The sequence below is a fragment of the Brassica oleracea genome, chromosome C7, assembly GCF_000695525.1.
Source record: "Brassica oleracea var. oleracea cultivar TO1000 chromosome C7, BOL, whole genome shotgun sequence".
In the NCBI taxonomy this organism is placed as follows: domain Eukaryota; kingdom Viridiplantae; phylum Streptophyta; class Magnoliopsida; order Brassicales; family Brassicaceae; genus Brassica; species Brassica oleracea.
In genome coordinates, this window is record NC_027754.1 from 46,951,969 (window position 1) to 46,965,417 (window position 13,449).

The window sequence follows — 13,449 nt, forward strand, 5'->3', positions numbered from 1 at the left end:
ATAAAAAATTCTTGTTATCTTTATTCATAAGTCACAATCCCAAATCTACAACAGTTCTCTATAGAAATAAAAACTTCTCAAAAATAGCAGCTTTCTTAAAAATTATTGAAAAAATGCAACTTGTTGATGAAAAATTCTGAAAAAATACTCATCTATCAACAAAAATTCTTGTTATTATTATTACTAAGTCACAAACCCAAATCTACAATAGTTCTTTATAGAAATAAAAACTTCTCAAAAATAGCAGCTTTCTTAAAAATTATTAAAAAAAATGCAACCTATTGATGAAAAATTCTGAAAGAATACTCTTCTATCAACAAAAATTCTTGTTATCCTTATTACTAAGTCAAAATCTCAAATCTACAATAATTCTCTATAAAATGAAAACTTTCCAAAAATAGGAGGTATTTCAAAAATTATTTAAAAATGAAACATATACATGAAAAATTGTGAAAGAATACTCATCTACTAACAAAAATTCTTGTTATACTAATTTCAAAGTCACAATCCAAAATCTGCAATAGTTTTCTATAAATATGAAAACAATCCAAAAATAGCAGTTTTTCAAAATTATTTTAAAAATGCAACCTATCCATGAAAAGTTATGAAAGAGTACTCATCTATAAACAAAAATTCTTGTTATCTTTATATCTAAATCATAGTCCCAAATCTAGGCCTGAGACGGATCGGATATCCGGGCAATTTTAAGGTATCCGGATCCGGATCCTTATCCGGCGGATCCATAATTTTACTATCCTTATCCGGATCCGGGGTTCTCGGATATCCGGGTGTCGGATATCCTTCTAAAAATTATAATATCCGGCGGATATCCGGATCCGGATTTGGATCCTTAAAATATATATAAAATAATATTAAAATATAAAAAATATGAAAAATAATTTAAAAAATAAAAATAATATATAATGTTTTTAATTATTTCTATGTATAATATTACAAAATTTACATAAAATTTATATATACTATTATAAAAATAAAAATATATTAAATAAATTAATTTATATATATAGATATTACTATTTTTAAAATATTTATCAATAAAACTTACGGATCCGGATATCCGGACTAAAAAATTAAGGTATCCAGATCCGGATCTGGCTTTGACGGATCCAACATTTTACTATCCGGATCCGGATTCGGCCCCTCCGGATATCCGGATTTTCGGATCGGATCCGGATCGAATCTCGGATCGAATCCAGATCTCGGATAAAAGTCTCAGGCCTACCCAAATCTACAATAGTTCTCTATTAAAATAAAAACTTTCCAAAAATCGCAAGTTCTTACAAAAGTATTTTAAAAATGCAATCTATTGATGAAAAATTCTAAAAGAATGCTCATCTATAAAAAAAAATATTGTTATCCTTATTTCTAAGTCATAATCCAAAATATACAATAGTTCTCTATAGAAATAAAAACTTCCCAAAAATAGTAGTTTTCATAAAAATTATTGAAAAAATGCAATCTATTGATGAAACATTCTGAAAGAATACTCCTCTATCAACAAAAATTCTTGTTATCCTTATTCCTAAGTCACAATCCCAAATCTACAATAGTTCTCTATAAAATGAAAAGTTTTCAAAAATAGGAGGCTTTTCAAAAAGTATTTAAAAAATGCAACCTATCGATGAAAAATTATGAAAGAATACTCATCTATTAACAAAAATTCTTGTTATACTATTTTCTAAGTCACAATCCTAAATCTACAATAGTTCACTATAAAAATGAAAACTATCCAAAAATAGCAGGTTTTTTCAAAATTATTTTAAAAATGCAACCTTTTGATAAAAATTCTGAAAGAATACTCATTTAATAAAAAAAATTCTTGATATACTAATTTCTAAGTCACAATCTCAAATCTACAATAGTTCTCTATAAAAAAAACATTCCAAAAATAGCAGGTTCTTAAAACATTATTTAAGAAATGCAACCTATTGACGAAAAACTCTGAAAGAGTACTCATCTATCAACACAAAATCTAGTTATCCTAATTTCTAAGTCACAATCCAAAATATACAATAGTTCTCTATAGAAATAAAAACTTCCCTAAAATAGTAGCTTTCGTAAAAACTATTGAAAAAATGCAACCTATTGATGAAAAAATCTTAAAGAATACTCATCTATCAACAAAAATTCTTGTTATCCTTATTCCTAAGTCACAATCCAAAATCTACAATAGTTTTCTATAAATTGAAAACTTTCCAAAAATATGAGGTTTTTCAAAAATTATTTTAAAAATGCAATCTATCGATGAAAACTTATGAAAGAGTACTCGTCTATTAACAAAAATTCTTGTTATACTAATTCCTAAGTCACAATCCAAAATCTACAATAGTTCTCTGTAAAAATGAAAACTATCCAAAAATAGCAGGTTTTTCAAAATTATTTTAAAAATGCAACCTTTTGAAGAAGAATTCTGAAAGAATACTCATCTAATAAGTAAAATTCTTGATATATTAATTTCTAAGTCACAATCCAAAATCTACAATAGTTCTCTTTGAAAATGAAAACTATCAAAAAATAGTAGGTTTTTAAAAATTATTTTAAAAATGCAACCTATTGATGAAAAATTCTGAAAGAATACTCATCTATAAACAAATTCTTGTTATCCTTATCTCTAAGTCACAATCCCAAATCTACAATAGTTCTCTATTAAAATAATTTTTTTCCAAAAATAGCAAGTTCTTACAAAAAGATTGTAAAAATGCAACCTATTGATGAAAAATTCTGAAAGAATACTCATCTATAAACAAAAATTCTTGTTATCCTTATTTCTAAGTCACAATCTCAAATCTATAATAGTTCTCTTTAAAATGAAAAGTTTCCAAAAATAGCAGGTTCTTACAAAAGTATTTAAAAAAATGCAACCTATTGATGAAAAATTCTGAAAGAATACTCATCTATAAACAAAAATTCTTGTTATCCTTATTTCTAAGTCACAATCTCAAATCTATAATAGTTCTCTTTAAAATGAAAAGTTTCCAAAAATAGCAGGTTCTTACAAAAGTATTTAAAAAAATGCAACCTATTGATGAAAAATTCTGAAAGAATACTCATCTATCATAAAAAATTATTGTTATCCTTATTCCTAAGTCACAATCCCAAATCTACAATAGTTCTCTATAAAAATAAAAACTTCCCAAAAATAGCAGCTTTCGTAAAAATTATTGAAAAAATGCAACCTATTGATGAAAATTCTGAAAGAATACTCATCTATCAACAAAAATTCTTGTTATCCTTATTCCTATGTCACAATCTCAAATCTACAATAGTTCTCTATAAAATGAAAAGTTTCCATAAATATGAGTTTTTTAAAAATTATTTAAAAATGCAACCTATCGATGAAAAATTATGAAAAAATATTCATCTATTAACAAAAATTATTGTTATCCTTATTAAAAACTGTTATTTTTGGAAAGATATCATTTCTATAGAAAACTATTGTAGATTTGATATGAAATGAAAACTTTCCAAAAATACAGCATAAAACTTCTATTTTTATTCATTTCAAGAAGATGCCATTTATTTGTAATGTTGGTGTCAAAGAGCTCATTATTATTAGCTGGCTGAACTATTATGCTGTTATGTTGCATGTTCTCTGGTATTAAAGGCGTCTATTTTTTCAGGGGATTCTTCCATGGTTACTCGTTTATCACAGTACTCATGATTATTAACCATGCTCTCAGGTAAAAGCCGCTTTTGATCTCAGTTTACATGTAGTTTAACACATTAAAACATTATTCTCATGTTTGTTTTGCAGTGGTATTGCTGTGTCAATGGTGATGAAATATGCAGACAATATTGTAAAGTTAATAATAAACTTGCACGCCGGCATAAGTAGTAGTCACTTTTGAAACACGGGGTTTAACCTTTAGCGATATGTATGGTAGGTTTATTCGACATCAGTGGCAATGCTTCTCACCGCGGTTGTCTCTGTATTCCTATTCAATTTTCATCTTTCACTAGCTTTCTTCCTTGGTTCAACGTAAGTTATAACCGCATCTTGCCTCTGCCAATACAAAATCCATTCTCAACCTTTTTCACGGAAGAGCTGATGTTTACTGTGTTTGCACTTTGGCAGGGTCGTCTCTGTTTCAGTATATTTGCATTCAGCTGGGAAGCTACGATGATAGGCATAGAAGGGATCTCTAATACTTGAGCTGCCAAAAGAAAAGTCTTGCCATTATTCTAGCACAGAGAGAAAAGTCTTATTTCTCCTCATCCTTCATGTGGACCATAGTGCTGATTTACTAAGCACGGAAGAGTTTTATTTATCTATCTCACTTCGTTATGTGGCATTGTACAACATTGTATGTTGAGATTTGGGTGTCTTTAGCTATTTAACGATCACAATGACATGATAAAATGTAATATTGGTTGTCACAAATTTACATATAAGTTATCATTATAACTCTAGTTATATAAAATTTTATTTAAAATTTGAAAAACTAAAAAAAATTGAGAAAAAACAATGCAATCTTTGACAAACAAAAAAATGCAATCTTTGACAAACAAAAAAAAAAGACTTTTTTTTGTAATATTAATATTGATTAGGAAAACTTAGTGATCATAAGTGTTTAACACAAATAAAACATATCATCTCTAAAGATCATAATGACAGGGTAATATATTCTATTTGTTACCATAAATTTACACATAAGTTTTTATGATCACCCTAGTTATATAAAACAATTCTTAGAAACTTTTAATTTTATGAAAAACGCTTTACTTTCTTTAAAAAAAACTTGTTGAAAAAAAAGTATCAAAACAATAAAAAACAAAAGGAATTATTTTTTAAACTGATTAACTAGATTCTGACCCGCCCTTTATATTTTTTTCTTAGAAATTTAATTTTTATATTTTTGTTTTTCTTTGTCATCATATTTGTGTATAAATTTTAATAAAAAAATATTTTATAAAATAATAGCAACTTAGAAGTTGACCCGACATTACTCTATGTCTGTATGCCCGTTTTTTTGTAATCATATTTGTTTATTCTAGATTTTCACCCGCAGATGTATTTTATAAAATAATAGCAACTTAGAAGTTGACCCGACATACTCTATGTCTGTATGCCTTTTTTTTGTAATCATATTTGTTTATTCTAGATCTTCAGCCGCATATATAATGTTGCTTTATAATTTTTTGTTTTTTTTTCTGTAAATATGTAACATTTTTTGTGTATAATATTTTTTTTAAAATATTAGTTTTAAAACAGTCCTAATATATTAAAATATTCTTAAAATGATTAAGTATCTAAATTAGCCCATTTAATCGTTTAGAGTATATATATATATCAAATATAATTGACAATAAAATAAACCAACCTATTTAATATTAAAATTTAATAGGATTATCCATTTAGACTTTTTACATTTATATTGATCTGTTTGTATCTATCTAAACCTATTAAAACTTTTGAATTAATTTTACTTATAAAAGGTGTAGGTGTTAGGATTAGAATCGAGGTTAGGTTATAGGGTGAAAAAATTGATGTCAATTATATTGTTGTCAAACATGTTTAATATGATTACTTATATTGATTGTTGTATGAAACGTAGACTTTTGACTCAAGTTTTTTTTTTTTTTTTATTAACCAGGTGTTGACCTTGCGGCCCACCACCTAGGCCAGACGCCAGCCTTTGTCTGTACCTTCTTACGGGTCCTGGACACGCCTCCCCTTCCCCGCGAGTCGAACCGGTCACCTCCCCTTCCCAAGGAGGAGGGAGGATACCACTGGACTACGAGGTCCTGGGTCTTTTGACTCAAGTTGATCCGAAAATTAGGGGAATCAAATGGAAGTTATAAATAAAACTGGATGTGGATATATAAAGAGAATAATAACTAATCCTTAAATAAAAAGAATATATGTTGGACACGATCTTTTATCAATTGGGCATGTTCCTAATTTAATAGTATTGATAGAAATTTAGTGATCACAAGTGATAAAGCAAATAAACATATTATCTCTAAGGATCTTAATGACATGACATTATATTCTATTTGTTTTCAAATAAAATCTAGTTATATTAAAAAAATTCCTCAAAACCTTGAAAAGTTACTAGTTTTGAAAAATTTATAATTTCTATTTAAAAAACTTGACAAAAAAAATTCAAAACGAAAAAAACATGGTTCAAATGATAGTGAGAAAGAGCAATTACCAGGACTTAAAGGTTCGTAAGCATTTTGTTTCTGGACTTACACGGAGGTCATGGGAGTGGGATTCTGGAAATTGAAACAGTAAAGAGTATAGGTGAAAACAGCTGTAGCATTATATAATGTAACATATACTAAGAACATGTCCAAATGAGTATCTAAGACACTTCTAAATAATGTATCTAAGTATTTATGTGATTAAATTTAAATAAAAAAACATAATTTAGATAGATATGGTTCTACAATTGGAAGTTTTGGATCCACTTCTAAATGACATGTGTCATTTTGTGAGAGATGGTATTTAAAAAAAAAGTTTTTTTTGTATATGTTATATGTTTTTATGTCAAGTTAATTTAAATTTTATGTAATTCAATAATTATAAGTTTTTTTTATTATAGAGTGTGATGCAACTAATCAAATCTCTTATTACAAATTTTCAAATTTTTGAAATTTAGAACTTTTAATTGGTTCTACCATTGGAGTGGGTAAAATTAAACAAGTATCTAAATTTTTTAATTTAATTATTTTCACTTAAAAAATTGATTTAGAACTCTAATAGTGAATCTATTGTTGGAGATGGTCTAAAGTGAAGGCTGAAAACGAAACCCACCTTGCGTGTCGATGTCTTTTAATTGGTTCTACCATTGGAGTGGGTAAAATTAAACAAGTATCTAAATTTTTTAATTTAATTATTTTCGCTTAAAAAATTGATTTAGAACTCTAATAGTGAATCTATTGTTGGAGATGGTCTAAAGTGAAGGCTGAAAGCTAAACCCACATTGCGTGTCGATGTCTTTTCATTGAATCATTTCTGTAACTCTGAGATGAACTGGTCAGGGGGCACAAGACTCCCGTTCCATTGATTCAAGAGATGACCTGTGTTGCAGAATTGGATCTGATAAGTAAAATGGCAGCTGAAAGTTTTAATTGTCAGTAAGACAAAGAGAAGAAAATAATTATACCCTGAAGCAGTCTCTCTATGTGATATAGTTTGAGGGTTTGTGGCAGGCAAGCAATATACAAGCATGGCACCCCCGAGAAATGGAAAGTTGTCACTCTGAGAAGAGACTTGCTTTTGTGGTGTACTCGGTGGTGACAGGTCTGAACTTGTAAACAAACACTTTGCCACTTTTGATGTAAAATCATTAGCTACAGTCTGAGGTTATGTCTGAAACGTCAAGTAGTTAGCAGCTCGTTAAAATATTTTTTTCCTCCCCTGTAATAAAGAAAAGAAGACACAAAACAAGATTTAGTTAGGGACTTGAAAATAATAAAGGGTATCAACATGAAATGAAAGAATAAAACTTTGCGGTACAAGGGAGACAGACTCTTTCGCTTTTTTTGGTTACAGACTCTGGCTGCTGTGAAATTCCTAACTCTGTTGTTTCCTAGCAATGATATGCTGGTATGAGACTAGGTGTGATGTGTGCTGGAAAAAAAAAAGCAAGATGAGTTAATTTCTATCACAATTCTCATCTTTGAAAATGAGCACTCTCTCTGTATACAAAACAAACCAAGTCTGGCAAAACAAAGAAACTTTACTTATTATATACACAGATTGCAAAACCATAATGGATGGTAGAAACTATCTCTAAATCAGATGCCCTTTTTAAAAAAAAAATAACTATCTCTAAATCAGACAATGAGCCGACAAAAAAAATCAGACAATGAATGTCAAGACAAACTAACATAGTGAGCAATCCAGTTTGGTCATAACCCAAAAGAAAAGCAAGTAGTAGTACCTGAAGGAGACGCAAAATGTTGTTTGGTTGACAAGTAGAAGCAACAATCCTGTAATAGATTTTGAACACGAGTGTCTTTCTCCTGATCAAGAATCGCTTTGTGCTCCTTGAGGCTGATGTGTCGACTCAGTTCAAGAAAATATTACAAATTATCTACATAGAATTTTACAATCCTAACCAAAACCGGTTATGAACAAGGCTGGGCCCAAACAGCTTAGAAATGGGCCTACATCCATTTCTAGCTGATAAATAATTTTCATCAAAAATATAAAAGTGTTTATTAAAGTAAAATAAAAAAAATTTGATTTATCTGTTGTCTTCGTCTTTGCTTGTGCGTTTGCCACCACAACGTTGTCTCCTCTTCTGGTTTTACTCATTGCTCTTTGATTGATTGGTCTTGCCTCCGTCTCTTTTTCCTCTAATGGCTTCCAATCCAGACAAGAATCTGTCTCCTTCAGGTATATACAATCTGATCTCCGAGATGTTTCATTTCTCCAATTTTCGAATTAAATCTTCTCCACTCAGATTTGATGATGTTAATTTTGTTACTCTGTGTAGATGAGAAAACCGGTTCGACCGAGAGTCCTAAACCGGAATCAACAGCCTCTGGGAGTTCACCTTCATCAGCTGCCCTCAATTTCAATGCTTTTGATTTCTCTAACATGGCTGGTATCCTCAACGTACGTGTCCTTTGCCTCTCGTAGTGAAGTTGAAATAGTTTTATGAACCAATGTTCAAGAAATTGCTAGGCGGTGGTTAGACCGGCTAGGCCCTAAACCGGTTTTGTCTTTCTTTGGAGCTTTTCTAGTGATGGGTTTTGTTTTCAGGATCCAAGCATTAGAGAATTGGCTGAGCAGATTGCTAAAGATCCCGCCTTTAACCAATTAGCTGAGCAGCTTCAGAGATCTATCCCAAACGCAGCTCAAGGAGGAGCAGGAGAAGGAGGTTTCCCTAACATTGATCCGCAACAGTATGTTAGCACGATGCAGCAGGTTATGCATAACCCTGAGTTTCAGACTATGGCTGAGCGTCTTGGTAAAGCCTTAGTTCAGGTAAGTTAATATATTACGTTTTTGATTCGTTTCTTGTAGGTGTGGCTTTGAAATTTGAATGAGTATTTTGTGGCTTTTGTTTGCATTCAGGATCCACAAATGTCTCCGTTTTTGGAAGCTTTCTCGAATCCTGAAACGGCAGAGCATTTTACTGAGCGTATGGCGAGGATGAAGGAGGATCCGGAGTTGAAACCTATACTTGATGAGATTGATGCTGGTGGTCCTTCTGCTATGATGAAGTTAGTTTGATACATTACAATCTTTTGTTTCCGCATGTTATTTTTTTTTTTTTTTTGCTTATGGAGGAAGGATTTTTCTATGGTATTTAGGTACTGGAATGATAAAGATGTGCTGAATAAGCTTGGTGAAGCAATGGGTATGCCTGTTGCTGGCTTGCCAGGCCAGACTGCTTCAGCTGAACCCGAGGTAGCAGCGGAAGAAGGTGAGGAAGAAGAAGAAGAGTCTGTTGTTCATCAAACTGCTAGTCTTGGTGATGTTGAGGTTAGACTGCTTCCTACTCTGTTAAACGTTCACATGCTTTAACCATTTGGCTATTATCTCACTATATACCTATTAAAATTTTATTTTGTTTAACTCTTTATTGGATTGATATGTGTAGGGTTTGAAAAATGCTTTGGAATCTGGTGGTAACAAAGATGAAGAAGATTCTGAAGGAAGGACAGCATTGCATTTTGCTTGTGGATACGGCGAGGTATGCAAGTCTCTTTGTCAATTTAATATTCGGGTTTAGTTGGTTATCTTTTAAAGTTAAGTATCACCATTCACTTGTTAGAGAAGTAACCTTACTTACGAGTTTGTATGCCACAATTACTTGAAGCATGATTAAAGATTCAATGAGATAAGAATTAGTGATAACTTATATGCTTATTATTTATTTGTAACTAAGGATTGATCCCTTTCCACTCTACAGTTGAAATGTGCTCAAGTCCTTATCGACGCTGGAGCAAGTGTGAACGCGGTTGACAAAAACAAGAACACACCACTTCATTACGCTGCTGGTTACGGGAGGAAAGAGTGTGTTAGCCTTCTCCTAGAGAATGGTGCTGCAGTGTAAGTCTTACAACACACCACTCGTGTAGAAACGACTCCATTACACCACTTCTTGACTACTTCAACTAGTTACATAACGCTTTCTGTGTATTATGCGTCTCAGGACTCTGCAAAACCAAGACGAGAAGACACCCATTGACGTGGCCAAGCTCAACAACCAAGTCGAGGTGGTGAAGCTGCTCGAGAAGGACGCTTTCCTTTGAGCTTATGGTTAAAGCAAGCTCTCTAAGATCATGTTGTCTTGTGTTGTTGTGTGTTAAAGCAAGCAAGCTCACAGACTTTTTGTATACTTGTTTTCCTGATTTAATCGTGTTTTATTTTAATTATTACTCTCTTGATTAATTATTTGTTTTGTTCAGAAAAAATATTTTAATTATTTATTTTCACTTAAATAAAGACCAATGACTCTTCTCTGGCTTTGAAACGTCTTCGTTCCCAATGAGTTGTCTGAATCGTTCGCGGCTACTTATCAAGTCCTTGATAAGCAGACCACCGTCTCTCGCCTCCGCGTTTTCTTCCTCCGCCGTCATGAACGGACTCGAAACACACAAGACTAAGCTCTGCATCGTCGGAAGCGGCCCCGCCGCACACACCGCCGCTATCTACGCCGCCAGAGCCGAGCTTAACCCTCTCCTCTTCGAAGGATGGATGGCCAACGACATCGCTCCGGGAGGCCAGCTAACAACCACCACCGACGTCGAGAACTTCCCCGGATTCCCGGACGGCATCCTCGGCGCAGACCTAACCGACAACTTCCGCCGCCAATCGGAGCGGTTCGGCGCCAAAATCTTCACCGAGACGGTGACCAAAGTCGACTTCTCCTCCAAGCCGCTCAAGCTCTTCACCGACTCCAGAGCCGTGATCGCCGACGCCGTGATCCTCGCCACCGGAGCCGTCGCGAAACGCCTCACCTTCCCCGGCTCCGGCGATGGCTCCGGCGATGGCTCCGGCGGAGGCTTCTGGAACCGCGGGATCTCGGCGTGCGCGGTCTGCGACGGAGCGGCGCCGATATTCCGCGGCAAGGCTCTGGCGGTGATCGGCGGCGGCGACTCGGCGATGGAGGAGGCGAGTTTTCTGACCAAGTATGGATCTAAGGTGAGTATTATACATAGGAGAGATGCGTTCAGAGCGTCTAAGATTATGCAGCAGAGAGTTTTTGCGAATCCGAAGATCGATGTGGTGTGGAACTCGACGGTTGTGGAGGCTTATGGAGACGGGGTGCTTGGAGGGTTGAAGGTGAAGAATGTGGTTACTGGTGACGTGGAGGATTTGAGAGTGAGTGGGTTGTTTTTCGCTATTGGTCATGAGCCGGCTACGAGGTTTTTGGATGGTGCGGTTGAGTTGGATTCGGATGGGTATGTGGTGACGAAGGCTGGGAGTACGGAGACTAGCGTTGCTGGAGTTTTTGCGGCGGGGGATGTTCAGGATAAGAAGTATAGGCAGGCGGTTACAGCTGCTGGAACTGGTTAGTTCTCTCTACTTATCATTAGCACTGTATGTATCTTCAAATGTTGGAGTAACGTTTGTTAAAGCTAGTTACTTTAGTTAAGAGAGCAACGGTTTTCTAAATGTCTAGCAACTTGATCAACGTGAAACTGTGTATAATGTCCTTTTCTTGTAGATTTTATAAGAAAGAGAGTACCTTTCTTTGTGTGTTTCCAACAAGTTTAAGTCTTTGAATTCTAGTTACTTCTAGACCATAAGGTTTGTGTTGGTTCAAGTCTTGGGTGAGTGTGTTGTGCTACATTGCTTAGTAGTTAGTAGAGATATCTTTAATTGTTCCATTCTCACTATGTTTAGCTTTGTCTATAAAGCTTTAATAACTGATGCAAGCCAAGGTTTTTTTTTTTTTTTTCAGTTACTCTTGTGTTGTTACATTGCTTAGTAGAGACGGTTGGTTGTTGTAGAAACAAGTCTTATTAGAGATCTTTCAGTTATTTTAACAATGTTCAAATCTCACTGTGTTCGGCTCTGTTCAACTTGTTTGTTTTTGTGTATAGGATGCATGGCAGCGTTGGATGCGGAGCACTACTTACAGGAGATTGGATCGCAGCAAGGTAAGAGCGATTGAAGAAATGCTCAAATAAGGCTTTGGTCATAGAGCCAACAGTTGATCTCTGATTGATCATTTTAGCATTAGTTTAGGGACTTTGATTTGTTTATTTCTTAATACTGCAGTTGGAGTTGAGTATCGGATGTTGTTCAAAGCTGTAGCTCTAATGTTAAACTAGCTACGAGCCTACCACAAAAAAGTCCATTAGATTGGATTCTCATATTATGCATTTCAATTCATAATACCCAGTGAACGTGATTTATCCCAAACTATTCTAATGCAAATTATAATATAAATGGTTCTCGTAGTGTTTCAAAAATAAAAATAAAAAAAATGGTTCTCGTAAAATAATACAGAAAGTGGGTTTCTAGAAATCTGCAAGAGAAATAGCCAATTGAGATACGTACAGAGCTTGTGGAAGCTTTTGAAATCAAATGGTCAGAGATTTTCAGAGGAGATGATGCTTTGAAACTTCTATGCGATGTCAGAGAGATAGAGATGACGGTGCGAAGGTGGGATTTGAACAAATGACGTCGTCCTCTAAATGTAGGCGATGTGAGCGAATACCAAAGTAGACTCTCCCACATGCATAGTCATAGGAAATGTTCAAATTTTTATACGGTGACGAAAGCAACGATAAAGTAAAAAAGGCTAGAATACAATTATTGGTGGAACTTATATAGAGTCGGAAAATATAAAGTAGAGTTTTGATTCAAACTTTTTGAATTATCATAGCTTTCTATTCAAAAGTTTAAGTTTTCTACTTATTTGTAGACTCTATTGTGTCGGCCGCTCATATTTTGTTCGACTTTATGAATATGTTTTACTTGTTCTATAGAGTCTACAAATAAAATTCAACGATTAACTTCTGAAGCAGAATTCAAGTATAACTTTCACTACTTCAATTGACCCATAAATAAACATATAGATTTCAATCTTTAACTTTTCCTAGTTATATATATAGAAGTTTTCTAAAGAAGAACGAAAGACCAACTAGTTTGAATGGAGCTCCTTGTGTGGTTTAGATTCGACCGAAAAAAAAAACAAATAACATTAGAGAGTAGCATTTGGTTTAGTCTTCAACTCGTTTGACCAGATAATGACATTAAACACAACTTTTCTTTTTCTCTTATATTATAACACAACTTGCAGTAGGATAACCACATATTCGCGCATATAAAATCTGCTAATTATTCTAAAATTTTTGAATGATGATCTGTCTTCTATAATGTTATAGAATTCTTGTTATATCAAAGCTGAATGAAGTGTTATAGAATCCACATCCGGATTATTCAGCACCCAACTTCCCTCATTGCTCAAGTGCTCTTAGGTAAATATGTCCGACACAGCTCCTTTCTAG

General features: G+C 33.5%; 2 protein-coding genes and 1 long non-coding RNA gene across 3 annotated transcripts; 2 read left to right on the plus strand and 1 right to left on the minus strand.

The window, feature by feature from the left end:
- Positions 1 to 6,600: 6,600 nt before the first annotated feature.
- On the minus strand, positions 6,601 to 8,038 carry LOC106306397. The gene is made up of 4 exons (XR_001263141.1): positions 7,914 to 8,038; positions 7,500 to 7,600; positions 7,134 to 7,387; positions 6,601 to 7,047 (listed from the first exon to the last, which is right to left on the minus strand). It is a non-coding gene; the product is annotated as an uncharacterized LOC106306397 (long non-coding RNA).
- A 150-nt stretch (positions 8,039 to 8,188) lies between these two features.
- Positions 8,189 to 10,409, plus strand: LOC106306396 (ankyrin repeat domain-containing protein 2-like). The gene is made up of 8 exons (XM_013742999.1): positions 8,189 to 8,371; positions 8,472 to 8,593; positions 8,741 to 8,965; positions 9,056 to 9,204; positions 9,295 to 9,466; positions 9,585 to 9,677; positions 9,897 to 10,036; positions 10,140 to 10,409. Exons 1-8 carry the CDS (start codon positions 8,335 to 8,337, stop codon positions 10,237 to 10,239), a joined length of 1,038 nt encoding a protein of 345 aa, XP_013598453.1. The 5' UTR covers positions 8,189 to 8,334; the 3' UTR covers positions 10,240 to 10,409.
- A 27-nt stretch (positions 10,410 to 10,436) lies between these two features.
- LOC106306395 (thioredoxin reductase 1) lies at positions 10,437 to 12,331 on the plus strand. The gene is made up of 2 exons (XM_013742998.1): positions 10,437 to 11,501; positions 12,037 to 12,331. The coding sequence occupies exons 1-2, from the start codon at positions 10,475 to 10,477 to the stop codon at positions 12,105 to 12,107; spliced, it is 1,098 nt and encodes a 365-aa protein (XP_013598452.1). The 5' UTR covers positions 10,437 to 10,474; the 3' UTR covers positions 12,108 to 12,331.
- The last annotated feature ends 1,118 nt before the right edge of the window (positions 12,332 to 13,449 follow it).

Coding starts and splice junctions, on each gene's coding strand:
- LOC106306395 (XM_013742998.1), top strand. CDS start 10,475: ATGAGTTGTCTGAATCGTTCGCGGCTACTTATCAAGTCCTTGATAAGC. Junction 11,502..12,036: donor GGTTACAGCTGCTGGAACTG/GTTAGTTCTCTC, acceptor TTTTGTGTATAG/GATGCATGGCAGCGTTGGAT.
- LOC106306396 (XM_013742999.1), top strand. CDS start 8,335: ATGGCTTCCAATCCAGACAAGAATCTGTCTCCTTCAG. Junction 8,966..9,055: donor TTGGTAAAGCCTTAGTTCAG/GTAAGTTAATAT, acceptor GTTTGCATTCAG/GATCCACAAATGTCTCCGTT. Junction 9,678..9,896: donor TTGCTTGTGGATACGGCGAG/GTATGCAAGTCT, acceptor TCCACTCTACAG/TTGAAATGTGCTCAAGTCCT.